The sequence below is a fragment of the Mustela lutreola genome, chromosome 15 (genome assembly GCF_030435805.1).
Source record: "Mustela lutreola isolate mMusLut2 chromosome 15, mMusLut2.pri, whole genome shotgun sequence".
NCBI lineage: Eukaryota > Metazoa > Chordata > Mammalia > Carnivora > Mustelidae > Mustela > Mustela lutreola.
The window spans coordinates 50,973,131-51,001,104 of record NC_081304.1 but is presented as its reverse complement, the minus strand read 5'-3'; the positions used below and the strand labels follow the sequence as shown (position 1 = coordinate 51,001,104).

At 45.6% G+C, this 27,974-nt stretch overlaps 2 protein-coding genes and 1 long non-coding RNA gene across 3 annotated transcripts; 1 reads left to right on the top strand and 2 right to left on the bottom strand.

Annotated features, from left to right (window-relative positions):
• The first annotated feature begins 3,070 nt into the window (after window positions 1-3,070).
• Window positions 3,071-4,164, top strand: LOC131816520 (AN1-type zinc finger protein 6-like). The gene has a single exon (XM_059149336.1). The coding sequence runs from the start codon at window positions 3,182-3,184 to the stop codon at window positions 3,806-3,808; it is 627 nt and encodes a 208-aa protein (XP_059005319.1). The 5' UTR covers window positions 3,071-3,181; the 3' UTR covers window positions 3,809-4,164.
• A 718-nt stretch (window positions 4,165-4,882) lies between these two features.
• LOC131816769 (uncharacterized) lies at window positions 4,883-11,617 on the bottom strand. The gene is made up of 3 exons (XR_009348173.1): window positions 10,897-11,617; window positions 6,791-6,951; window positions 4,883-5,954 (listed from the first exon to the last, which is right to left on the bottom strand). It is a non-coding gene; the product is annotated as an uncharacterized LOC131816769 (long non-coding RNA).
• Window positions 11,618-11,670: 53 nt separating this feature from the next.
• LOC131815652 (nuclear envelope pore membrane protein POM 121-like) lies at window positions 11,671-22,787 on the bottom strand. Its single transcript, XM_059147426.1, has 2 exons — window positions 20,705-22,787; window positions 11,671-12,044 (listed from the first exon to the last, which is right to left on the bottom strand). Exons 1-2 carry the CDS (start codon window positions 22,785-22,787, stop codon window positions 11,671-11,673), a joined length of 2,457 nt encoding a protein of 818 aa, XP_059003409.1.
• Between the last annotated feature and the right edge of the window lie 5,187 nt (window positions 22,788-27,974).

The window sequence follows — 27,974 nt, the reverse complement described above, 5'->3', positions numbered from 1 at the left end:
ATGTCAGTGGGGTTAGAGTGCAGAAGGAGATTTAAATATTCTGAAATTGACATCAGTCCAAATGCCCCCTCTTCCTGGTTTACAGATGGACTGTTTCAGAGGGGCCAGCTGGTCAAATCCCAGCAAAACTTCAAAAACATCATACTGGGAAATGAAGACAATATCCAAAATATTATCTGTGGAGTCAGCTAAGCCTTTTTCATTATAAAATTCCTGGAAATTCTCTAGTAAATAAATATGTAAGTAATATTTTTTTTTAAATATCTGAACCTGCTGATTTCCTCCTCCTTCTGTAACTGTTGGGTAGTCAGTCAGAATTCTCTAATTAAATAATTTCCTAACATAGCTAATAACCAGATCTTTTTAAAAGTACATATTCGAAGCCTCACCCTAATTCAGTGGGATGAGATCCAGAAATATGTGGACTAAAAACCCTCTTACCTGACAAAATTACAACTGATATTTGAATTGTTCCACACAAAATTTACAGAAAGCAAAAAATCAGGAGAAGAAATGTTATATGTGCATTTCTAAGGCACAACAGTTTATGTGAAACTAAAATATCTAAGTATACCCATTTGACACACTTTTAATGTAAAGACTTTTTTTTTCATATAGGTCTACTTATTGAACCATGAAGCCATCTTTCTTGCATTTTCATATCCACAGTACAGGTATGCAACTTTCAGGTTTAGTTACTTTGAAAAAGAAGAAGGACTTGAAGGCATTTGTAAGGAAATCTGAGCCCTTCGATTTTTATAATTTTTCCATCACAGTTTCCTTGTCTCCATACAAAAATAAACAAACAGTATTACTTTATTTGCACTCATTGTATCAGTTTGCATTATTTACACTGGATCATTAGTAAATTTAGGAACAAGCACAGCATATGCATCAAGCAGATTGTGCAGAAGTGCTGTTGAATACAAAAGAATGGACTACAAGCCAAGATCAGTCGGCTTGCTGTGGACATTAGTCAGTATGTCTTGCTGGAGCAAAGAAAAAGTTTGGTAAACCAGAGAGTGTGTTGAATAAAGGCTCATTAGCAGAATCTCTATCATGTTTCTTAAGACCTCCACACATGGGTGATTAAGATGATGATCTAAGCCTGGGAACTATTACCCTAAACTGGGTCTTTTCCGACTTGAATGTGCATACAAATCCCCTGAGAGTCCTGTTAAAATGCAGATTCTGGTTCAGTTTATCTGGAGGAGAACCCATGAATCTGGATTTCTTTTTTTTTTTAAGATTTTATTTATTTATTAGACATACAGAGATCACAAGTAGGCAGAGAGGCAGGCAGAGCGAGAAGAGGAAGCAGGCTCCCTGCTGAGCAGAGAGCTTGATGCGGGGCTCGATGTGGGGCTCGATCCCAGGACCCTGAGGATCATGATCTGAGCTGAAGGCAGAGGCTTTAACCCACTGAGCCACCCAGGTGCCCCTGAATCTGGATTTCTAACAAGCTGCTAGCTTGTTAACAATCTAGGTTGGGAAGCTCTAAATGAGAGCTTTTTATGTCACATGAAGTTCTTTTTTTCATTTAAAGATTTGATTTAATTTGTCAGAGAGAGTGGGAGAGAGAGAAAGAGACCACAAGCAGGGGGAGTGTGAGGCAGAGGGAGAAGCAGGTTCCCAGCTGAGCAAGGAGCTCGATGCAGGACTGGATCCCAGGGTCCTGGGATCATGAGCTGAGCCAAAGGCAGACACTTAATCACCGGAGCCACTCAAGCATTCCATAAGTTCTTGATGAACAGCAAAAACTAGAGCTTCAGTGTTGCAGCACTGAATTTCAATTTTCAGTTGAAAATGGATATTCTTTCTGCTCCCATTTTGTAAAGTTTATTGAAAACATTAAATAATTTCTTTAAAACAGAAGAGTTTAATAACCCATCATTCTCAATCACGGTATAAGGTCTTTTTTTTTTTTCCCAACTATTCTGGGGACTCAAGTTTCTGTCTTGTAGAAAGAAATTTTAGGGTGAGGACCAGAAGGCCTTTTCATTTTCTACTGATGTCAACAATTCCCTTTTTCTGTACCCACAGCAAAATAAAAATTGAACTATTTGCTCTTCTAGGTTTGGGTTTACAGGGAAGGTAATTATATTTATAGAAAATTCATCAGGATACCTTCTTCTAATCCTCTCTTCCAACACTAGCTGTGCAGTTTGGGCTAAGCCAGTGAACAGTAGCTAACACAAAGCCAAAATCAGTGATTTCTTGGCAGCAAATAATCTCCTTCATGAATCATCATAGGAAAGACATCAGGGGAGTCTGACAGAGGAAGAAGGAAGAAAAGTAGAAGCAGCTCTAACAGGTTTTCTCTTGCTGTGGTGGTTTATTTCAATTGTCAGTGGGTCACAAAATAAATTTTTAATCAGAGTCCCGTTTTCTTTCATTGATGTGGCTCCTACCACGACTGATACTTGATTTGAGCCATCTTCAGCAGCCCACAGCATTATTCCAACACCCACAACCAAACTATAGCAATGATACACTCACGAATGGGATGGAATTATGGTGCTGTATATTTTTATTAAGCAGCATTTATTCTATCTGGCCTGAAACAAACAAACAAACAAACAAACAAAACAAAAAACAAGTGTGAATCGACTACAGGGAGAGAAAGGCCGGTCTCTACCGGAGCGAGGAGGGCCAGCCCTTGATTGTCAAAAATCCTCCTAGGTCCAGGGTATGGAACCTTGCCAGCAGCCTACAAGCCAGGGCACTCAATGCCTCATCTTTCATGGACATCTTTCACTATTGAGAATCCATCCACATCTGGACTTCTGACTCCTACTTAGTGGAAAATGTTACTGGAAAAGCACAAAGCAATTCTCTTCAGAATCCCAGCAAGCTCTTCAGGGAACAGAAGAGACAGAACAGGAAAGCCACTAAGTGGGCTGCTGCTGATTAAGTGGAGGGTGACTGTCATGCCCACATTCCCATGTGTTTTAAAAATATCCACACATGAGCGCCCGGCGCGGGCCAATCCCAGAGCTCAGCCCGCGGTCGCATCACAGGCCGAACCACCAAACAGAAAAGTTTAAAAAACAGCGGACGGAGGGGCGGGAGCGAGCAGGGGTTTGGCGGCCTCACCTGTCCCCACTCTCCGGCTGCGACCGGCGGCGGCGGGCAGCGCGGTGGGCGGGGAGGGCCGCCGCCAGGTGTGCAACAGAGGAACATGGCTCAAGAAACTAATCACAGCCAAGCGCCTATGCTTTGTTCCACTGGCTGCGGATTTTATGGAAACCCTCTTACAAATGGCATGTGTTCAGTTTGCTATAAAGAACATCTTCAAAGACAGAATAGTAGTAATGGTAGAATAAGCCCACCTGCAGCCTCCGTCAGTAGCCTCTCGGAGTCTCTCCCCGTCCAGTGCGTGGACGGCGGTGGCCCCGACGTTCAGTGCCCGCTGGACTCTGCATGTGCGTCCGCGCAGCCAAGCCCTGTATCAAATCAGTCACTTTTATCAGAATCTGTAGCATCTTCCCAAGTGGACAGTACCTCTGTGGACAAAGCAGTACCGGACACAGAAGACCTGCAAGCTTCAGTATCAGATACGGCACAGCAGCCGTCTGAAGAGCAAAGCAAGTCTCTTGAAAAACCAAAACAAAAAAAGAATCGCTGTTTTATGTGCAGGAAGAAGGTGGGACTTACTGGGTTTGAATGCCGGTGTGGAAATGTTTACTGTGGTGTACACCGTTACTCCGATGTACACAATTGCTCTTACAATTACAAAGCTGATGCTGCTGAGAAAATCAGAAAAGAAAATCCAGTAGTTGTTGGTGAAAAGATCCAGAAGATTTGAACTCCTGCTGGAATACAAAATCCTTTGACCATCTGCAAACTAAAAATTGACTTGAGGTTTTTTTTCCTAGTCCTTGGGAATGTAGAACAACGTACTTGCATAGACCTTTTAATCATGCATGTCGCCAGAAGAATAGATTTTTGTTTTTGTTTTGAAAATGACTCTGAACATTTATTTCCATTGCAGTTTCTGTGGCTGAAAAGACTTAAGTAAACTTTACAAGTATTATCCTTTTAAGATCATTTTAATTTTAGTTGAGTGCAGAGGGCTTTTATAACAAACGTGGAGAAATTTTGGAGGGCCGTGATTTTTCCAGTATTAAACACGCATGCGTTGATCTTGCAGTTTATTTTCCATTGTGTGTGTCCATAGCTTTTCTCTGCAGCACGATCCCTGCCGACAGCGCCCCTCGGGGCCCGACTAGTTACCAGTCACGCTTACGGCTGCTGCTGGGTGTTCATTAACAGAAGTTCTACATAAGTTAGCGTATAGTTTCTTTGCATCCACTATTTATGTCTGAATCATTTGTCACAAGAGTGTGTGCTGATGAGATTCTAAGTTTGTGTGTTTTTAATTTTTTTTGAGTGAGGGAAGGAAAAGCTGTGTGCATTTCATTGCCAACTGCGGGTTTCTTTTGGATTACGCTCACCGGTCTGTGTGCACACGGTGTGAAGAATGATTTGAAGTAATTGTGCTGTATTTATGTTTACCCACCAGTCTTTGATTAAATAAAATGGAAAACTGTAAAAAAAAAATAAATAAAAAAAAATAAAAATAAAAATATCCACACATGAGAGGCACCTGGGTGGCTCAGTTCAGTTAAACAACTGACTCTCGATTTTGGCTCAGGTCATGCGTGATCTCAGAGATCGAGCTCCACGTTGTCAAGCTCTGTGCTCACTGAGGAGTCTGCTGGAGATTCCCTCTCCCTCTGTCCCTCCCCCTCTTCCTCTCTCTCTCCTTCTCTCTCTCTCAAATAAATAAATAAATCTTTTAAAAAATATATAACCACACATGAGAACTTTGAGACTTTACATTGAGAGAGCAAGATGCTGTTTGCCACAGATCCTGCTACTTATAATCAGTGGTCCAGCTTTTAAAATTCTACTTCACGATAGCATGCCACACAAATTTCTTTGTGATCTCTTAACTGTATCAGAAACATGGTTCCAATATTTTAGATGCCAGAGACCCCTCAAGACTATGATGGTCACCTGTGAACCACTTTCCCAAGACACAAAAACAACCTTCTGCATACAACTTCCAGGATTCCTAAGATGCCCTAAAGATTTTCTTCTTCTATATGGCTACCAAGAAACAAACTGACATTCTAATAAAATATGGATATTCTCTGAGCCTTTCAAAAAAAAAAAAAGTGCTGGTATGTACTAAACATTGTAAACTCTGGGTCAGAAGCCCAGCAACTTCTGTCCCATTCAGAAAACTATCTGCTGTCAGCGCCGCCACTAAAGCCACCAGCTTCCTGTGCTGGGGTCAATGGAACAGACTTCAGTTATGGAAGATTATTCATTTGGTGCCACCTACAGTACCGGTTTGATTGTTCGGGATTTCCACACTCGGGAACTGCTCTCGATGACTACCTGTGGCGTCACTGCCGTTCTGAATCATGCAAACGAGGATGTCTTATCCTCTGACTCAAAAGGCTTTATTTCACTGAAAATTATTTTAAGGACTGCAAGCAGAAAGCTGGTCTTTGCTTAGATCTGACTTCCCAGATAACATCACTTTTCCTTTCCTCACAGGGATCCAGGCTGCTGCAGAGGGAAACTGGGAAGCGGAAGGTGGGTGGGTGGGTGGGTGGGGGGTGATGGATGGGATCCTGTGGATCTCAGCTTGAAAAAAGTGCCCCTCTTCAGGCAGCGAGGTGCTCCTCTCAGAGAACCTGAGCTCCACCACCCTTGTCAAATTTCACGCAGCGGCTAATAGTACATTTCCACGTAGTACTTTTCTCCTTATTTTCCCCAAGGAAACGGCGAGTCAGGATATGCACGCACAGCATGAAGGACTGAAATATCCTTGTTTAAGTAGCTCAGCAGCTATTAAGTGAAGTTACTTGGTTGCGTCCATTGTGGGCACAAGATTCTATTCTGCACTGGTCAGGCAGCATCCTCCGAATGCGGAAACCCTATGAAGTCATGGAAACAGACATTAAAGTAGGATTTGAGTCCCCCCCACCAAAATAAAATAAAATAATAAAAATAAAAGTAGGATTTGAGTCCGAATGGCTTAGTCATGTGACTTAGTAGCTGTGTGAACATTAGCAATACAACTGAACCTCTTTGAGCCTCAATTTATTCAGCTATAAAATGGTGTGAAAATGGTACCTATCTTAGGATTGTTGTGAGGATTAAATAAATAAATAGAGTACATGTAAAGTTCCTAGATCAGTGTGCAGCATACTTTAAATACTGTGTGAAGGTTAGCTATGATTATTATTATGTAAGTTATCACTGAAACATTTCTGTAACTCAAGAGTTAAAGCCAGAAGAAACACATTGTTTTTAGTTTACAGGACAAAAGGCAATACAGCATAGACTCCGGAGTCTGGGAGCTCATCACAGTGGAAAATGCTGCAGCAGGTCAAAGCCTGCTGAGTTCAAAAATCATGCCTTAGCTGAGCTACTTCGTAACTGTGTCTGCAGTTAGCAGGGGATAATAATAGATCCTACCTTCTGGAATCTTACTGGCATTTAAGTCACACCACACAGATAAAGCACTTAGCCCACAAGGAGTAGTGTGCAATTAATGTTAGCCATCATTATAACTAAAAATTAATGTATACAATACATGTATACAAACTATACAATATAGGCAGTAGACATCCATTCATTTGAAAACCATGGTTGTTGCACATACTATGTGCCATAAGAAAAGAGTTCCCTTATTCAGTCCTCATTAACAACCTCAGGAGGCAGATGCCTCACACTACTTTAAATATGAAGAAGTAGGACACATCTTTACCAAATTGTAGAACCCAGGACTCCATCCCAGGCTCCCAAGACAATGCTCTTCCAGTGCTGCCCAGTGGAACTTTCCACAGTAATTTCACCGTCAGTCTGTGTCATCCAATATGGTGGCTTCTGGGCACATATAGCAACCGAGGCTAGATGTGGTGAATGTGCCTAAAGGAGAGAATTTTTTATTTGATCTAATTTCAATTAATTTAAATTCATTTTAAATAGCCAGATGTGGCCGGCGACTATTGGACAGCACAGCCTAGGCTACCATATCGAATTTCTTTAACCAAAGGGCTAGCCCCACTATGGAAACTAGTAAATACTCTAATCTAAATTGTTATTGGCCAACTTTTGTCTATACTGCTTGCAGCTCCTTCACTTAGGATTTTATTACTATTTTCTTTTTTTTTTTAATGGCCTTTTCTGATACAGAAATCAGAGACTTTGCCTCCCAAGTATTCCACTAGTAGCGGCTCATTGTTTGACTTTTTATCATGCGTTCTGAGAAGGAGTTCTTGTTGTACTTGTTCAATACCAGATACTATTCTTTAGCCATTGGCCCCATGTGGACAGTTTTCTGCCCCTGCCCATCCCATATTTTTCTAGGTAGGGCAGGAGTTCTGTTTTGCTATCTTTTGCAGAACTACCAACTTTCCAATTACCATCTGAACCGAATACGGGCAGAGAGAGACATTGTGACACTTTTTATGTAACACCACGAAGCTTGTCCTCCAGACTATGCTTTTGCTTTTACTTGTACTTCATAAAATTAATTTCCCAGAGCAGGCCTGTCTGACTGCAAATAGTCAGTCATCCTTTCTTCCACCTATGCCCCTCTCCCCATGGCTATAATTTGGTAAGTATGAGACAAGTTTAGAGATACGCAGAAAAAAAAAAGAAAAAGAAAAGAAAAGAAATCCAAAAAAGGACCACACTTGTCTCCTAAGTTAAATCTATTTTGCAATGGAGAAAATAATTTCATTTGAATGATAATCTGTGAATCTAGCTGCCCAGTTTCATTCTGGATGCATCACATTATTCATTGTCTGTGGTCTGTGTAAACCAGCACTGTCCCATTTGTAAGCAGGACAGAGAGTAGGTTCTCTGCTACTTTCACCCAAATCCTTAGATAGCATCACTCATAATCAGTGTTTTCGAAACCTCATTTACAAAATTACTACTAGAATAATTTTTCTTGGAAGCCATGTGACAGAAGCCCCACAAACTTGAAATCCTAAACAAATTTTCAAAATAGGGCATAGTGATTTATCCAGTGATCTTTAAAAGGGAATTTCGTGGCATCTGTGGGCAAGGCAGCCTATGCAGTCCAAGGAGGAGCTCATGTGCACACCCCCTGCTAAGTCATTTCCTCTCTTTGTTTTTAGACTAGGATTTCCAAGCAGAAGATTCATATCTGCTTTCTGTATGTACACTGACTCAGCTTTGCCACAGTTTTGTAAGCAAGATGGGTACATGAGTTGTGTGTTTATCTTGCCGATTTTTTTTTTATCATGTTAGGGTGGTGATCTTGAAAAATTTTGATTTCTCTTGTTTTCATTGGATTCTCTCTTCTCTCCCACCTTCATTCCTATTAATGTACTCATAGGTTACCATTTGTGTGATTGTAGGAACACTGTAAGTCAAAGGGATTAACAGATAATTTTGATATGCAAATAGTTGTAATAGAGGGCACTTGTCTTAGCTCTTACCAGAAAGGAAAAAAAAATTTTTTTTAATTTAAAAAAATGAAGTTCAGTGTGTTGCTCTCAGGAGACCTGAGAATCATACCATTATAGACATAATCCTTTTAATCTGGCTGCCACAGATCTGTTCTTGTGCCATATAAATTCTCCTCTGTCTGAGGATAGCAAAGATTCCCAGTCAAAACTTGGCATTCACAGGTCACAAATGTCAAAAGCTGACAAGTCTCCTTGCTGGATGGGCTTTTATGGGTGTGTAAGAGTAAACTTTAAAACTAATTTAAGGGTTTGTCCAAAAAGCAAAGGAGGTAAAATCAGTTGTAAGCTGAGAATTATTAAAAAAGAAAGACACCAGTTTAGCCCTAAGTCTTTCATTTTGAAGTATTTTAATGTGAGTATGATAATTTCCAACTGCTGTGAAGGGAAAAAATTTCTGTGTTCTTGCTTCCAATTTGGTTTACATCAATAAAGTTCATATCAACTAGAAAGCAATTCTTCAGGTAGGAGAGAATAGAAATCAGAGAAATGGAGATGAATGGATTAAAATGGATGTTTATTATTGATCTCCAGAAGATTAAAAAAGGAAAGTACCACAAACCGTAAGGGCTATCTTCTGCTACGTCTAACTCATTTCTACATTCCTGAAAACTGAGACATGCATTTATTCCATAATCAGACAACCTGCTAGGTAGCAGAAATACAAGAAGAATAAGATACAAACTTTGCCCCTAAGAAGCTCATAGCCTAGCCTAGGGGACTTTCTTAAGAGAAAGTCTTAAGTGCAGGGATATGATAGGAAGAGCACAAAGAGAAGCCTCAAAGCAATCAGGCTTCCTGGAAAAGGTGGAATCTGATCTATGATTTCCTTTTTTTTTTTTTTAAAGATTTTATTTATTTATTTGACAGAGAGAGATCACAAGTAGGCAGAGAGGCAGGCAGAGAGAGAGAGAGAGGAGGAAGCAGGGTACCTGCTGAGCAGAGAGCCCAATGCGGGACTCGATCCCAGGACCCTGAGACCATGACCTGAGCCGAAGGCAGTGGCTTAACCCACTGAGCCACCCAGGCGCCCTGATCTATGATTTCAAGGATAAGTAGGAGGTAGGTATGTAAAATGGAGGTGGAAAAGAACAAACGGCCAAGAAGGGGGAGCATGGTGAATAAGAAGAATTAAAGTATTTCACATTATTAGTCACATTGAAGTGAAGTGCAAATTCATGAGAGCTAACCCGAGAGAGGTCAGAAGGAACTACATCTTAAGAGCCTTATTTACAGCAGGTGATAGAAAGTGTTTTACTGTTTTTGTTTGGTTGGTTGGTTGGATCACTTTTGTATTTTTAGGTTTTTTATTTTTTCAAAGTTTTATTTATTTGAAAGAGTGAGCAAGAGAGAGACAGAGAGCATGACCAGAGGAGGGGAGAGAAGCAGATTCTCTGCTAAGCAGGGAGCTTGATTTAGGGCTCCATCCCAGGACCCTGGGATCCTGACCTGAGTGGAAGGCCGATGCTTAACTCACTGAGCCACCAGATGCCTAGCATTTTACTGTTTTAAACAAGAAAAAGAAAAGAAAAGAAAGAAAAAAGATCTTATTTTTAAAAATTGTTTTTTCAGGCTCTTCTTCTGCATCTGTTAAGATGATCACGTGGTTTTGTCCTTCAGTCTATTAATGTGGTGTGTCACATTTATTGATTTGCATGTTTATCCAACCTACGCTCCAGTGAAAAATCCCACTTTGTCATGGTGTATATAATCTTTTTAATTGAATAGCTGAATTCAGTTTGCTGTATTTTATTGAAGATTTTTATACATATGTTCTTCAGGACATTGGCCTGTAATTTTCTTTTCTTGTAATGTCTTTCTGGCTTTGAAACAAAGGTAATGGTCATCTAGTCCTGAGCTTTCCTTTGTTGTGAGGGATTTGATAACTGATTCAACCTCATTACTCTTATAGATCTATAAATATTTTCTTTTTTCTTTTTATAATTTTAATGGTGTATCAGGTAGCTTGTACTATATAACAAATTACCCCAGGACTTAGAGATTTAAAAGAATGACTGTTTAGCTCATAATCATGAAGGAAGTTCTTCTGGTCAGTGTTAGGGTCCGTGATCAAAGAAACAAGACTGATACAAATCGAAGGTCAAACAAAACCTTATTTCGCGCCAAGCATCAAGAATCAAACTGACCGGGGCGCCTGGGTGGCTCAGTGGGTTAAGCCGCTGCCTTCGGCTCAGGTCATGATCTCAGGGTCCTGGGATCGAGTCCCGCATCGGGCTCTCTGCTCAGCGGGGAGCCTGCTTCCTCCTCTCTCTCTCTGCCTGCCTCTCTGCCTACTTGTGATCTCCCTCTGTCAAATAAATAAATAAAATCTTTAAAAAAAAAAAAAAAAAAAAAAAAAAAGAATCAAACTGACCGGTCAGGGCTATCTCTTACGAAAAGGCGAGGACGATGATCCCGACAAGGTCACTCCCAAGAAGGCCGTTCTGGACGAGGCTGCTCTAGATGAGGCTGCTCCGCAGATGAGGCCGCTCCATGATCGGAGCCGCTCCCAAGAAGAGGCCACTCCCAAGATGAGGCCGCTGCTCCATGAGGTTGCTCCCTAGACAAGGCCGCTCCCAAGAAGGGGCCATTCTGGACAAGACCGCTCCTGGACGAGGCCGCTCCCGACGACGAAGAGGCAACGATGACAGCGACGATGACAAGGAGGACAACCCGGATGACACAGACTCTGCTCCCCACGATGCCACTCTGACAAGGCTGCCACCCAGAGGAAGCCACCGCTGCGGACAAGGCCGCTCGTGGCTCGGGGTGGCAAGGCATTTTGCGGCGAGGCTGCTGGCGGCTAGGGGCCATTGGCATCTCTGGGCCACTGGCGTCCCGGGACCGCTGGCATCCAAGGGGCTGCAGGCATCAGGACCGCTGACCGCTGGGCCGCTGGACTGCTGGTGTCTCGGCACTGCTGATGTCTAGGGGCTGCAGGCGTGCGGACCGCTGACCACCAGACTGCTGGACCACTGGTATCTCGGGACCGCTGACCGCTGGGCCGCTGGACTACTGGAGTCTCAGGGCCGCAGGCATCAAGGGATCGCTGACAGCTGGACCACTGGGGTCTCAGGGCCGCAGGCGTCGACGGACCGCTGGTGTCTGGGAAGGCTGCAGGTGGCTCAGGGCTGCCGGAGGCGGGGCCTCAGGCGGCTTGAAGCTGCAGGCGGCTGGAGGCTGCAGACGGCTGCTCAGGGCCGCCAGAGGCAGGACCGCCGAAGGCGGCTGGAGGCTGCAGGCGGCGGCTCCGGGCCGCCAGAGGCAGGACCGCCGGAGGCGGGGCCGCATGCGGCTGGAAGCTGCAGGCGTTTGGAGGCTGCAGGCGGCGGCTGGGGGCCGGGGAGGCAGGACCGCCGGAGGCGGGGCCGCAGGCAGCTGGAAGCTGCAGGCGGCTGGAGGCTGCAGGCGGCGGCTTGGGGCGGCGGGAGGTGGGACCGCCGGCGGGGCTGGAGGCTGCAGATGGCGGCTCGGGCCGCTGGAGGCAGGACCGCCGGAGGCGGGGCCGCAGGCGGCTGGAGGCTGCAGGCGGCTGGAGGCTGCAGGCGGCTGGAGGCTGCAGGCGCAGGGACCGCCGGTGGTGGGACCGCTCGCAGCGGTTATAGCTCTTACAAGAGCTGTTATAGCTCCTCCACTCCGCTGACTCTTCTCTCCCATCGACTCTTCTTTTGCTCCCGGCGCAGCTCTCCTCCTGCTCCCGGTGCAGCTCTCCTCCTCCCCTGCTAGCCTCGCAGCAACCCCTATGCGGTTAGTTGAGTCCCATCCCTATACAGGTGGCCAATCGGATCTCAATCCACCCTAGTGGATATACACATGCTGCACCGATTGGACATCTCCACCTGGCCTGCCCCACCCCTACATCGGGGTCCACAAGCAAGTTCCTCTGGGAGGGGCAGGCCCTTACAGTCAAGCCAAGTCAGCTGATTCTACTTGGTTCTCTTATGTCTCTGGGGTCAGCTGGTAGGTTGGCTGGCAGCAGGATTACCTGGAATGACCTCAATCATAAGATGGTTGCAGCCTGCCACAGTGCTAGTAGCAACAATATTTCCTTGCTTTTCTCTTCTCCCCTCGAAGTCATATAACTTAACTGAATTAAAAGGAAAGGTTCATAAACAGAACATAATTTCCACCAAAATTAAACCCGTTTAGAAGGCATAAAGGAGGACAGAGAGGGGGCTCTTTTCTGACCTGATTCAGCAACAAGTACATGGTTTACCAAAGAACAAAAACATATCACCTTAGTGGGAAAAAATAACATATTTATTCAACAATATTTATTGAGCAGCTGTTATGTGACACTGTTTAAGGCACTGAAGAACAGTGACTAATCTGACAAAGTCCTTCCTTCAAGTAGACTAGTCTAGTTGGAGAGGCAGAAATAAACAAATATATGAACAAGAGAATTTCCGAGAGACATGAGTAATCTAAGCTGCTATAAACATGATGCTGGGATATGGGAGATACATCGCAGGGGGAGCGTTTCGTTTGAAGTGGATGGTCAAGACAACCTCTCTGAGGAGATGGCATTCCATCTGGGATCTAACAATGTGAAGGATCTTGCCACACTAAGCATTAGGAAGTACTGTTCTAGGCCTAGGAAATAGTAAATACAAAGCTTTGGATGCAGTATGATTTTGAGGAAAGTGAAGAAAAAAAATCAAAGCAGAGGAAACAGCTTGAGGAAGAGCAAAATGACAATAATAATAATAGAAATAATAAATTTTTAAATATGAAAGTACCTAGGATGTTTGGAAACAAGGAATTCTGACATAACTGAACTGTAATATAGATGGGAATGAGACTAAAAAAGCAAGGGTGGGAGGTTGGGAAGAACATTTGAAAATCTAGACTTTATTCTTCAGATAATGGGAAATAAAAGGATGGTATAGGAATGGATGAACATAAAGAATGGACTGATGCATGAAAAGACTAGAGACAGGAGTCCATATAAAAGATACTGATTGCGGGGCACCTGGGCGGGTGGGTTAAGCCTCTGTCTTCGACTCAGGTCATGATCTCAGGGTCCTGGGATCGAGTCCCGCATCGGGCTCTCTGCTCGGCGGGGAGCCTGCTTCCTCCTTTCTCTCTCTGCCTGCCTCTCTGCCTGTTTGTGATTTCTCTCTGTCAAATAAATAAATAAAAACTTTTAAAAAAGAGGAACTGATAGCCCTGGTCCAGTTAATACAGAGAGGAAGAATAAGTATAGCAGCCTTGGTCATGGGAAGGAAAGGAAATTAACGGACATTTCAGGGGTGGAACCATAATATGCATAAAGAGTAATCAGATATAAGGGTTCAGAGAGGGGAGGAATTGGAAAACTATGATTCCAAATTGGGCAGGATGTACAAAAGTGGAAAGGGAACCAACAGCCAACATATGGAAGAGGAATTTTATGAGGTGCATTCATTCAGTTTAGTTCGTATCTAGAGGGGCATATATCTGTGGAGTAGCCAAGGAGAGCTGTTTGTCTGCTAATGGGCACAGGAGGCCTTGTTTTGAGAAGAAGGGGGTAAAGATGAAAGGGGCAAAGAAGACAGCAAAAGGTGCTAAACAGAGGTGCAGCGTGATAAAAGGGCAATCCCAGGAGAGTATTAAAGTGATTCGATGAGAGAAGGGAGTCCAGAAAGTCAAAAATACTGTCAAGAGGAGACTTGACCCTAGTGGGACTTGTATGGTTAAGTTTCTGTGGATTGAGTAAATTCTATTCTGGAGGATAGGGCTGCATCACTTCTGGAAATAAATATAATTGTGCCAGTCAAAGGGCATAGTCTTCTGCTACAATTTAAGCTTTGCCAGCTGTCAAATGCCAGTAATTTTCAACCCAATAAAAACCCATTTCACAGCTAGAGGTATCTCTGTCCCTCTTCCCTGCCCCCTGTTTTCATGCAAATCATGAGTAAAGAATGTAGCAATTTAATAAATCACTGTAGTTTTGAACTTAGCTATAATAGGAATCTTAGCTATAATAGAGGGGGGCTTCAAAGCAAAACTATAGAAAGTATTTTGCTCATGGTGAATGAGTTAAGACTTTTAGGGAGATAAATGAAATAGTAGTTTATAAAAATAGGGTACTTTGAACAAAATGGACAGTGACATGCATGTCCTCTGCATATAATTGATATAAAGTATTATCATAATTGATATAAAGTATTATTATTGATATAAAGTATAATTGATATAAAGTATTCTCCTCCTCCTCCTTCTTATCACTTAGATGGATTATCACCTATGAATTTTTTTTAAAGATTTTATTTATTTATTTGACAGACAGAGACTACAAGTAGGCAGAGAGGCAGGCAGAGAGAGAGGAGGAAGCAGGCTCTCCGAGAAGCAGAGAGCCCGATGCGGTGCTCGATCCGAGGACCCTGAGATCATGACCTGAGCCGAAGGCAGAAGCTTTAACCCACTGAGCCACCCAGGCACCCCTCACCTATGAAATTTTAATTGCAAGTTGCAGTCCAACCCCAATCAAAATTAATACCTATCAAAACAATAGATTTCATCTCTGTCTGCACTGAATAATTACTAAATTGATATAATATCTCATGTAGAGCATTAGCACGAAGGTCAGGCCATGCTCTTTCAAACACATCATTTTCCTTGTACTATTTCTCAATGTCAATCACTTCAGAAGATCTCTGCTAATGTCCTTACAGAGAAATACAGAATTAAGTCTGCCATGGTATTCATGTGCCGTTATTTTGTAAAAAAGAAAAATCCAATATAAATTCACAGACACTTAACTTCCAAGCCACCAGGCACCTTAAGGCAGCCATTTTTAATTATGTATTTAAGAAAATGGTTGTGTCTGTAACCGATAGATTTTCTTCTCAATTGGAGGTGGAAACGAACAAAAAAAGACACCATTTTTCTTGGTGACTATTCCAGTCTCTACCTCATCCAAAGCATGTTGAAACAACAACTTTATCAGAAACCCATGTTCACAATTGTTAAATGAAATATTATTTATGGGACCTCAGATGTGAAAATATCTACAAGACAGAAAAGAGTTAATAACTGGCTTTCAAGAAATGCCACCTAACGGACTTAAAAATGGGTTATTTCAACCTGGTTTTCATTTTTGTTGTTGTTTTGTTTGTTTAGTATAAAATCTATTCCTTTAACCTTATAGATCCTTCTTGGGTTCATGGTTCATTTCTGGTTTAATCTGGAGAATTTGGGGTCCTTTTAAATAATGTGATCTTGGGGTCCTTTAAAATAATATAATCACAACAAAAAGTGAAGTACCATCTTGTGCATTGGTCACTGGCAACTTTAGAGGATACTGATATACTTTTTAATATCATACATAAAGGAGAAGGACTAAAATTCTGGGATTACTAGGTAATGGGATTGTGAACAGAATTGTTCATTGAGTGACTGCTATCTATACTAACATTTAGTCACTTTTTGGAAAACGTACTAGAGGCTATGATAAATGTGTTACATTTATTATTAGTGCCTTGGCTTTTTACAAGATCCTAAAATGAGTTTCCTCATTTTAGAAGTGGTGAGAACACAGCTCATAAGTTGAGGAGCTAAAGGGCCCTAAAAGACAGTCTAGTAATTAATTATATATAAATTAGAGAGTATAGTATCCACACAGCCAGAAATGGTCATATCAAGTAAAATTTTTCTCTCAGTCTACTGTGTTTCCCTACAAATGGGTTTCTTACCATGTCAATGTCAGACTCCTGACCGTGTAAACTTTTCCCCCCCAGTTTTATCATTTTGATAATTCTTCTGGAAAAATGCAAACCGCATAAAGGATGTGCAACTTTGTTAAGACACTAGTTAAGGTAGAATTGGAATACCTGAATCCTGATTCTCAGGGGATTCTCTCGTCATTTGACCACATACATTCATGATCTATTTTAGAAACTTGGCCACTTCAAACTAAAACATTCCAGTTTGCTAATCACCCTTCAGGAATGACTGCCCAAGAGGTGGGAGAACATATGTTGGTAACTGATTCAACCTTATCTTGCTCCAACCACATTTTACTATAAGCAAAATAATTTATGTGTAACGATTACAATGATTCCAACCATTATTTTCAGAATAGCTTTTCTTCCACTAAATGTCAGGAATTTAATCACATACTTTATCAACATTACATGTCACTGGCACAGAGCTAATCTCACTTTGTAAACTTGCTCATCATACAGTTTGCAGGTTTGAGGTACTCTGAGTATTCGTATTTCCTTTGTTGTTTGTTGTATTTCCTTATGGCTGATGTACCAGGCAGTATAGAAATTACTGGGTTTTATGAATATTTAACAAAGAATAGCTCTTTTTGGATGATGTCATCTCTTTTCAATACAATAAGGGATTACATTTGTAGAAAGATTTTTGTTTGGAAATTTGTAGAAGTTTTAAATAGATGTTTTATACTGATTATAAGCATCTTAATATTTGAAGGGAACTTAAGAGAGTCCTATTCCCTTTTGGATACAAGATGTGATATTTTCCCCTCATTTTTTAATAGAATTGCCAAGTGTAGAAAAGTCAGATGAATTGTCTAAATTCATACAAGAAGCGTTAGTCACAGAAGGGAGATAAGCATGCAGTTTTTCTCTTTTCTTGTATATATATATTTTTAAATATTTTATTTATTTATTTGACAAACAGAGATCACAAGTAGGCAGAGAGGCAGGCAGAGAGATAGGAGGAAGCAGGCTCCCCGCAGAGCAGAGAGCCTGACGTGGGGCTCGATCCCAGGACCCTGGGATCATGACCTGAGCTGAAGGCAGAGGCTTTAAACCCACTGAGCCACCCAAGCACCCTAATACTATACAACTTTTATAGTCTTTTTTTTTTCCAAGAAAATATTCACTTTTTTGAAAGAACTCATAGGTTTTTTGTTTTGTTTTGTTTTTTGGTTCAGTTGTTAAATTTCCAAAGCAACATATATAATTAAAAATAGATGTTCATGGACTAAAATATCTGGAGAGTTAAGACAATATTTAAACTAATATTGTCTGCATATCCCTGTGTTTTAAATATCACTGATAACCAAATAAGGTTATATTTACATTTACAATATAAGCATGCTACAAAAAGAAAGTTATTGAAAACTCAGAAAATTACATCAAGTTTACTCACAGTTCTAGGTTTTTTTTTAAAATATATTCTTTAGGTTATTCCTTTGCTTTCTAAATCTGTGAAATAGAAATATAACAGAATATAACAGAAATATTCTGTGTCTCCATTTCAGGCACAGAACTAAAAACCTCTGTAATTTCCTATGAGGATAGCAATAAAAGTTTCTTTTGTTATGTTAATGAAGTGGCTTTTGGATCTCCCCTAGGAATTGGCACTGGTTGGCAGTGGGGTCATCTTGTGATTAGAGCCATGGACCCTTGAGCCCCACCACCCAGACCTCTGGGGAGAGAAGACAACTGGACATGAAGATCAATGGCCAATAGTCAATAATGTAATCAATCATGCCTGTGAAATGAAACCTTAATAAAACAACATTTCTCATAACATCGTGCATTTGTAGAACACACTTTGATTTTATTTTTTTTTATTTTTTTTTTAAGATTTTATTTATTTATTTGACAGAGAGAAATCACAAGTAGACAGAGAGGCAGGCAGAGAGAGAGAGAGAGGGAAGCAGGCTCCCTGCTGAGCAGAGATCCCGAACACACTTTTGATTTTAGACTTTCTGTTTTAGCCAAACTAGCAAAAAGGGTGAGGTTTTTGTTTTGGTTTTGGACATTCTTATATTTGGAATCATAAGGGTTCTGTGCCCAGCTCCACCACGGGTGTGGGAGGGGGTGTTCCACTCACCAACAATTCTCTGACACCAGCTAGGTGTGCGACAATGTAACTCAAATCTGACGCTATCTATGTGGACATAGATACCTGGAGAGAGCAGGGGCTCAGTCCCACAAAACGGTCCCCGCAACCACTGCCCCACCACACACATACTGCACACTTCAGACAAGAGTCACAAATCCCGGTTGTCACCTGTGCCTCTGACCAACCTATTTTAGGAATTACAGCCATTACTGTTACCGCTGCCACTGTGGGACTGGCCTTGCATCAGACTGCACAAACCACCCAATTTGTGCAAAAATGGCACGGGAATGCTATCAAGGCTTGGAATCAACAAACAGTCCTAGATCAAAGATTTCATGAAAGAGTCTTTGATTTAAAAGAAGCTGTAATATATATAGGAGAGAAGATCTTCCAAATATAAGGCTTCACCTTCCGTGTGATTAGAATGTTTCTTCCTTCTGTGTCACTCCTACACCTATAATAAATCAGAAATACCGTGGAACAAGATTTCACCATATTACTAGTCATGATGGTGGTAATTTAACTGTGGATATTAAACAGCTTCAAGATACTATTCAGGGCACTCCTTGTGAGCCTTACAATCAGTTCCAAGAGTGAGTTTCGCACAAAGGATTAATGATATTCTGTCTGATGTAAACCCCTTTGCTTGGATCAAAACACTGGTCTTGGCATTATAGGTGGAATGATGACACTTTTTATTGCTATAGTCTTTTTACGCTTAGTCCTCAGATGCTCACGAAAATCTTTCTGACGACCAATGGTTCAAGAACTTGCAAAATGGATTTTGCTGCTTCTGCATTAACCATCTCTCAGAATGAAAGGCTGCTTAAAATATCACTAATGAGAAATGGTACTGGTCACGCAAGCATGCTTGACGATGACCTTGAGAAAACCTGAACTAGCAGCAGGCCTCCGGTGGAGAGGAGGATACACGCCCTTGAAGCCCAGCAGCTCAGGCTGGAACATCGCCTGTTTCCCTTTTCCATTGTCTCCCCTGCCTCACGAAAGCCTGCTGTTAGAATAATCCCTTTATGTGCACTTGCTCAGCCAAAAATCCAAGCCGCTGGGCCAGGCACAGCCTACTCTGTTTACCTACAAGACTATGGTCGACGTAGGCCTCCCATTCCTTCTGGTTGACCTACAAGACTCCTCCTTTGTTGGTTGTGATCTTGTATCTAATAAATATGGGACGGAGGAGTTTTTGGGGGCGACAGTCCTTTCAGCGTGGTCCCTGCTCCCTCCCTCTCCCAGGTGACTTGTTTGTTCCTCATTCTTCTCCCCAGTGCCATCAGGAAGGGGCCCCCAAATGCCTGGCAGAGGGAAGAGATGCACGGAGGGAGGCCTGGTGCTTGTGTGAAGTGGGATGTCACTCAGCGCTCAGGGAGCTGTCACACCCTCAAGGCAAAGCTGTCCTCCTGTGCCCTGAGCCACAACCTTTGATGCCAGACCTATACTCTAGGCCAGGAGTGTCTTTACATCGCCCTAGGGCTGTGAAGCAAAAAGATTCCGTGGCGTTCCCAGTGGGAGAGCAGCAGCGCTTCCAATAGACAAGGGTGAGTCTCCCCACTTTGCCCTCCCCAGGCCAGTGTTCTCCCAGGCCCATCCCCAAATCGGAAAACCTACTCTCACTCTTCAAGGGTCCGTCCTTCTTGCCCTACCCGCTCTGCTGGGCCACGGGAACCTGGAAACGATGGCGTCGGGCTTCCCATGCCAGCACCCATTCGGCTCCCAACTTTTGCCCACTTGACCCACAGAAGAGACTCAGGAGAGTTATGCAGAGAAACTAGAACAGGCTTTAATTAACGAAATTAACACTACCTAAAGGTTCTGCGAAGAACATGGGGAGAGGGGAGGGGAAGCCTGTGGGCAGCGGCAGAAGTCCCAGGAGCTGTGGGACTGGAGGCCAAAGGGACACGGATCTCCATGTACTGTCCCAAGGCCCATGCCCCCTGGGATCACAGACGAGGCCTCAAGCCCCCGCCTTCCTTCAAACTGGTGGTTCAGGGATTGGGAAGTTTTCCCAACGTTGGCTGGCAGGCTGGGAGCCCGGTTTTGCTCCAGGACCGGGCTTGATTTGTGTCTCCCATTCCACACTAGTCTTGCACCGGTGTCATCTAGAAGGAAGTGCAACACCGGCTACTTTTCCAGGAAGCTCTTGGCTCAGCCGAGCCTCTGCCTCTTGGAAGCGGGCTGTGATTTGGAGGAAAACGGCTTGTTGCCCGGTGCAGATCTTTTGCGTCCTCTCCGGTGCTGGGCAGGGAATGAGGGGTTCTTTGTGGCAAGGCTGCTTGTTGGGGCCCTGCTCGTTCCTGCTGTAATGCTCAGAGCCCCAAACCTGGAGCACAGATCTGCAACTACATCTCCTCTCCCCAAACCTGGGGGTGCTGCGGTAAGCCCCATGCTGATGGGGGCCAGCATTGTGTTGCCAGCTTGGGGGCCGGGCTGCTGGCTGTTGGGCCCAGCATGGGACACGGCGCCCGGCACCTGGGGGGCAGTTGCCAAGCCAGAGGCAGAGGCAGTGGGCTGTGATGTGGACGAAAATGCTTTGTTGCAGGGTGCAGCTCTTTTGCACCTAATGAATCGCTGGGCAGGGAATGAGGGGGTCTTGGTGGCAAGGCTGGTCTGGGCTGTGCTGACCAGAGAGGTGGGGCCACTAGGAGGAGAGGCCAGGACGCCCCCATCCCCGCAGGCGGCCTTGCTGGCAGAGCTAATGCCATCTGACCTGGACCTCTTCCTGCTCTGGTGCCTGGGGATGTGACTGAAGCTAGGGGCACTCGGGGCTCCCGACACAGGCTGGTTCGTCGTGCCGGCTCCAGCGGTCCCCGACAGGGTGCTCTGGCGTGGGTGGCCCCCTGTGTTTGGGCCCAGGCTTGCCCTGGAGCCCTGTGGGCCGCTTGGGGCCCTGCTCGTTCCTGCTGTAATGCTCAGAGCCCCAAACCTGGAGCACAGATCTGGGACATCATCACCTCTCCCAAAACCTGGGGGTGCTGCAAAAACCCCCATGCTGATGAGGACCAGCATTGTGCTGCCCCCTGGGGGGCGGGGCTGCTGGCTAATGCGCCCAGCATGGGACACAGCGCCAGGCACCTGGGGGGCTGCTGTCAAGCCAGGGGCAGCGGCTGCGCCAGGGGCGAGTACAGCAGGGGAGGTAGCCGAACCTGGCTGGGCACTGGCACGGGTGCCCCGGGAGGCAGATGCGGGTAAGGGAACCACATAAACTGCCTGAGTGCCACTGCCCAAGGACAGCTGGACTACCGTTGTGCTCAGGGCCTGGAGTGGGACTGGAGCCTGAGCTGCCGGCTGTCCATGTCGGGGAGAGCTGTGAAGGGGGCTGGCTCCGGGCCACTGCCCACCAACAGCCCCGAATGGGGCCTGGGCAGTGGATCCTGGGTTGCCACTCCCCCCAGGCAGCGCAGGCAGCCCTGTGGGGACTGTGACTGAGACCATGTTGTCCCCGGGCTGCATCAAGAGGGCCTGGGTAGATGCAAAGTTGCTCCCACTGCAGCCAGGGAGAGACCCCAAGAGGAGAGGCTGGGAAGAACCTGAGGAAGAACCGGAGGTGACCTGGGAGTCAGAGGCTGGCAGGGGAGCAGCCACTACAGCAGGCAGGGCCAAGGCATTGGATGGGCTAGTTGGGCCACAGCTGCAGGTGGCCTCTGTGTCCCCTCGAAGAGCATCTTGAATGCGCTGGAGAGCAGCTGTCTTTTCCCGGTCAAGGTCCACAGCAGTCACTCGAAACCCCGGCTGAGGGGGTGACGGCAGCCTCAGAGGCTCCCCTCGCCTGTGTGGCAGCAGACTAACCTTGCGTTTTCCGGGCCTGGAACAGTCAGCTGGGGATGAGCAGTTCCTCGGCGTTGTTTTCTGCCTGGTGGTGGTATCGGCATCCTTTTCTGGCTGGTTCTTCTGGCGAAGTGCAGGCACTCCGGCAGGACACAAGGGGCTCTTTCGGCTGACCTTTTTTGGGGACCTCGGGGGCCACGCGGCCTGACTTGTGGCCAGACCCCTCCTCCTCTGCACCGGGTAGCAGCCCATGGTGGAACTGTAGGAACTGGTAATGGCATTTCGAGTGGGGCAGGAGCTCCTATGGGAGCTGGGGGACTTCTTACTGTATGGGTCTTCTGAGCTCTCTTCCTGGGGGACGGCTCTCAGCAGAGGCCCAGGCCTGGGCACAAAGGAAGAGAGGCCTCCGTGGACCCCCAGGGGACTAAATGCCCTCTGTGGGGTCCCAGTGCCTTGAGGGTCCTTTCTGTGAGGACCCTGGGCCTGGGCCAACCCTTTGCCGCTCCGACTGGGGCCTCTGCCCACCCGCTCCGCTGTGGAGACATCATGGGCATTCCTGGGTGCCGAGGGCCGCAGCCCGGTGACGAACCGCTTCTGCTGCACACAGGGGGTGACCGTGTCCACGATGGACTCGCAGTTGCGGCGGCAGGACACCTGCGATCCAGGAGCTGACAGCATCGCCTTCAGCCGGCAGCCCCACCTGCAGAAGGTGGTGAGGAGTCCCAGAAAAAGAAGGCGCAGGGTCTCCAGGATCCCGGAGAAAGCTGCTAGGAGTGAGCATGGTTGCCAACTCGTGGAGGACCGCCTGCGAATGGACCCCGGGGCGTGGACCGCCGGTCGAGCCCTGGGCGCCAAGAGTTGTCTGCGGCCACAGGGAGCCAGGTGGGGGCCCCGCAGAGCCCGGGGATGGGGGGAGGGGCACGGCCTGCTCAAGGAGGTACCCATAGAGCAGTAAGGTAAGGCTAGACGCTGAGGATAGCGAACTAGGCTCGCAGCGCTCTCCTTCAGCTGCCAAGTCGCAGCCGAAGGCCTAGAGCACAATGCGGGACCTGTTGCCAGGACACAGCTCTAGAACCTGGAGCCTGAGGGGTGAGCGCGCGTGCAGGAACCCCTGTGCACTCACACAGCTTCTGTTGGGTCATCACCCGGGTCATGAGTCAGGCCTGCAGAGGTGCTGTGGAGGGGTCCACTCCCTCGTTCCCCACACTTGGGGGGTTCACAGATCTCTTGGGCTTGAAGGCTGAACTGAGGAAGAGGAATGGGGGCACAGTGGGTGCCAGCCATCTCCCCTGGCTACTTCTGGGTGGGAACAAGGGAGACTTTACTTTTCATTGTACATCCTCTAGACCATATTTTGTTTTTAAGATTTAATTTTAAAATTAAATTTTAATTTTAAATTAAAATTTAAATGTGGGTCTCCATTGTCCCATCAAAGCATTTCTCAATGCCTGATCGCAAGAGGCCCCATGGAGCCCAGCAGCACAATAAGAAATGTTGTATCACGTCGTATCAGACCTCAAAGCTAACTATGCAGTCATTCCTTCCATCATTTCCCAAAAGTTCCATTCATTTCTGTGCAAACTTGGAATTCTCCTGAAGATAGGCAAGTATTCTCCTAGAGCAGTAGATGTATGTCTCTTGCATTTCAGAAATTCCCCAGTGTCCCTGCCTTCCATCTGGGGCTTCAGGGTTGCCATGAGCCCACTCACCCAAGGCAGGGGGTGTCCTTTCACGGACTCCTCAGCTGAGGCCGGTCACAGCAGGACGGAGCCCGCCCGCTGCTGAGGTCCACCTGTGGCAGCTGTGCGCTTGGCCTGAGGCCCCTCTGCGGGCCACATACTGTCCATGCCTAGAGCGGTCCTGTGGGAGAACTGGAAACTTGTTCACCATCTGTGGATACTTGGTAAGGTCCTTGCAAAGTGATAGCTCAGCTCCCTTGTGAGAGCAGGGGAATCTACAGTTCCCGGTATTGAAATCTAGGATTTTCCTTACCAATATTTCAGTACTTCTGAAATCTCACAGAAGTGGAAAAGGCAGGATCTAAAGTTTAAACATACACAGCATGCCTCCTATGATACAGACCAACAGAGATTACTGCTCATGTCCGCTGAAAGTTGTGCAAGTAGTTAAAAGCTAGCAAAGGCAGACACAATTCCTCTATATCAGTACTAGAGGACATGTGAATCATTTGATATATTAGACAGCACAGTGCAGAGGAATGAGGAAATGAGCTATTGCTACATTTCACTAACATGACCTTGAGTGAACAAGCCGGAAATAAAAAAGGACCTAACGTGTTTTTGCATCACTGCTGTAGCTTTGATTCCTCCTGTTTGTTTTCTAACTTTGCATTCACCTACATTCTGGCACAATAGCAAATAACATTGGTGGAAACAGACGTTATTGCCCCTTAGCTAATTTTAAAGGAAACACTTCTTTGTAATTTCTCCGTTTAAAGAGACACGGGCTCCTGGGTGGCTCAGTCTTTTAAACACCTGACTTGGACTCAGGTCATGATCTCAGTGTCCTGGGCTCGAGCCCCGGTCATCAGGCTCCATGCCTGGCATGGAGTATGCCTCTCGGTCTCCCTGTACGCCTCCCCCCTTCTCATGTGTGCACTCTCAATCTTTCTCTCTCAAATAAATAAAATCTAAAAAAAAAAAAAGAAGAAGAAGAAGAGAAACACGAATGACCTTTTTCCTATGGGTCAGTCTATTCCTTCCTATTCAGGAATCTTAAAATGTTTAAGATGTGTTCATAACTACCTCACATTACATTTGAGAGAACAGCTCTATTTTTGCACATTAAATGCTAATTAATAAATGTCCAGTTGTTGCCTGCAGTTGGGTGAAGAAGCCATGTTCCTGGTGGCAATTGTCAACTGTGATAACTAGTGGAGACACACTTTGATCACTTCCCTTTCAAATATCATTCTGTCTGAACACTACATGTATTTTTGTGAATGCAGAATTTAGTAAATAATGCAATATACATGGAGAAAATAAGCTTAAAATTGGTAATTTCAGTAAGATATTCATTCTGTATTCTTATTTATAGGGTTCAATTAATTATATGATTCAATCTTATTTATATGATTCAATGCACTGGATCTTTAGTAAAATTAATTGTGAGTGGGGTTTTGGTTATTTTTTCCACCCTGGTTTGAATAATTAGCCATGTCCTCTGATATCTCATTGCTGAGAAATATCATGGTAAAAACTAAAGGCTTGGTGTGTTCCTTAAAGATGCGTGGACCTGCTGCAGGTCCTGGAATCATGTTAATCCAGAAAATGCACAAGAACCAAAGAGGCAGGAAAGCCTGCAGCTGCTTTCCAGTCCCAGATCAAGGAACACAGTCTAGTGCCTAGTGTTTTGCTGCCCTCTTCTGGTTCGTGTTGGAAGCCCTTGTTTAGACACATTCCAAGAACGCAGCTTTAGGATTCAAAAAAATAGAGCTTCCCTATGACCCTGCAATTGCACGACTGGGTATTTACCCCAAAGATACAGATGTAGTGAAAAGAAGGGCCGTCTGTACCCCAATGTTCATAGCAGCAACGGCCACAGTCGCCAAACTGTGGAAAGAACCAAGATGCCCTTCAACCGACAAATGGATAAGGAAGATGTGGTCCATATACACTATGGAGTATTATGCCTCCATCAGAAAGGACGAATACCCAACTTTAGTAGCAACGTGGACGGGACTCGAGAGATTATGCTGAGTGAAATAAGTCAAGCAGAGAGTGTCAATTATCATATGGTTTCATTTATTTGTGGAGCATAAGAAAGAGATAACACGGAGGAAGGACATGGGGAGATGGAGAGGAGAAGGGAGTTGGGGGAAATTGGAGAGGGAGATGAACCATGAGAGACTATGGACTCTGAAAAACAATCTGAGGGTTTTCAAAGGGAGGTTGGGGGAGCCTGGTGGTGGCTATTATGGAGGGCACATATTGCATGGAGCACTGGGTATGGTGCATAAGCAATGAAATCTGTTACACCTAAAAAAAATTAAATTAAAAAAAAAAAAAAAAAAAAAAACAGAAACCCACCGTACTCAGGGGAAAAACGTCCTCCCCCAAGCAACATCCACGAAGAGAGAAGCGTGGATGACAGAGGAATCGGCCCACTTCCTGATGGGGGAGCGCCCAGGCTAAGGAGCCGGCCTCTCCCATGTCAGCGCCTTGAGTTGGAAATGGGCAAGCGTCAGTTTCCCCACAGTGTGTGTGAACGCTGGAAGCAAAGGCCTTCTGCCTCACTGTGAGAAAGAAGTCTGTGTGGAAGGCGGCCACCGTCCCCATACAACATGGCTCCAAGAAGGATGCCTTCTCAAACCTCAGCCTAGCCTAAGCAGTGGGCCAAGGCCTTAACTCCAGGAAGCAAGCCCGATGCTGAGCCGCCTTTCCCGACCATTGCTCTTTCCTGGGGAGAGAAAGACTCGCCCCGTGTGTTGCTGCTGAAGTCTAAGGAAGGGCCCGGGTCGTGGTGTCTCAGGAACTCCAGGAAGGCGGCCCCCAAACTTGGCCTCAGAGCACCAGGCACGTGGCAGAGGCACTGGCACCTGCTGTCCCCCTGACCGCCAACCTAACAAGCGGTGCACAGCCTCTGGACCTACGGCAGAACACAGACTCCCGCTCAGAGTGCACAAGACTACTTCTGAGAGCCACCCCACTCTCGCAGCGTTACCTTAGAAGAGAGCCCCCGGACCCTGCAGGGCCACCTTTCGGAGAGAGGCGTGTTGCGTACCTGTCTGGTGGCAAGGATGCGGTACCAAGGCCCTCCTTCAGGCAAACATCCTCCAGGCTCCGTGAGCACAGAGGCCTATTCGAGACGGTGATGGAAGCGCCTGGCAAGTGCAAACAGCTGACCTCATGGCAACGCGTCTGTGGCGCCCCTCATTCCTGGTCCGGGGAAGGGAGAAACATATTGGATCCTGGAAGCATAGAGGAAGGCGCAATGGTGGGGAGGCCCCTTCAGCTCCCATTTCCCCTACAGCCACAAGCCTTCTCTCCGATGCAGGCCCTGGTTCCCATACATGGAGGGCCCAAGGCTTCACCCCGCAGAACCTGTCAGTGTATCCAACACCCCTCATCTGACAGCGTGTTTCAGGGAGACAGCCTTGTCACACGGGTGCCTGGAAGCTGATCGGGTGTGTGGCGACTTAAACTCTAAGAAACGCCGTCTTGGTAAAAAAAACATCTTCCCTAGAACAACTTCCATGAAGAGCCAAGCCGGGATGTGGTACAGAAACACCCCGCATACTGATGGGGGAGAGCGGGGCCGAGCAGCCAGCTCTCTCCAGTCACCATTTTGTGTCGTGAGGGGGAAGCAAGTTTCCAAGAGTGTGTGTGAATGCCTGAGGTAAAACCATCTGCCTCCCTGTTAGAAAGAAGTCTGTTTGAAAAGTGACCGCCCTCCCCTCACAGGGCGTGTCAAGGAGACTGGCGCCTTCTCAAAGGTCTGCCTAGAGGCCTAAGGAGAGTGCCATGCTCTCATCTCCCACAAACTAGCTTGAAGGTCAATGGCCTTTTGTGAACATGGCTCTTTTTACTGAGGAAAGAATCGCACCCATATGTGGTGGGGCAAGTCTAAGGAAAGTGCCTTGACCTTAGGTCGGTGGATCTCTGAGGAAGCTCTTCCTTAACTATGGCCTCAGAGCAGGTGGCCATGCTGCCTGGGGACCGGCTCCTGCCGTCTCCCAAACTCGATCTGAACCATGGGCCAAGGACTGCAAGACTGACTGTGGAACCCAGACCCCAGCTCTGAGTGTGCAAAGGATTTGACTCACCTGACTGATGCCAGACGTATTAGTGAGGAGCATGTGATGAAACCAGGCCACAGGCAACCCCCTCCACAGTGTTGCCAGAA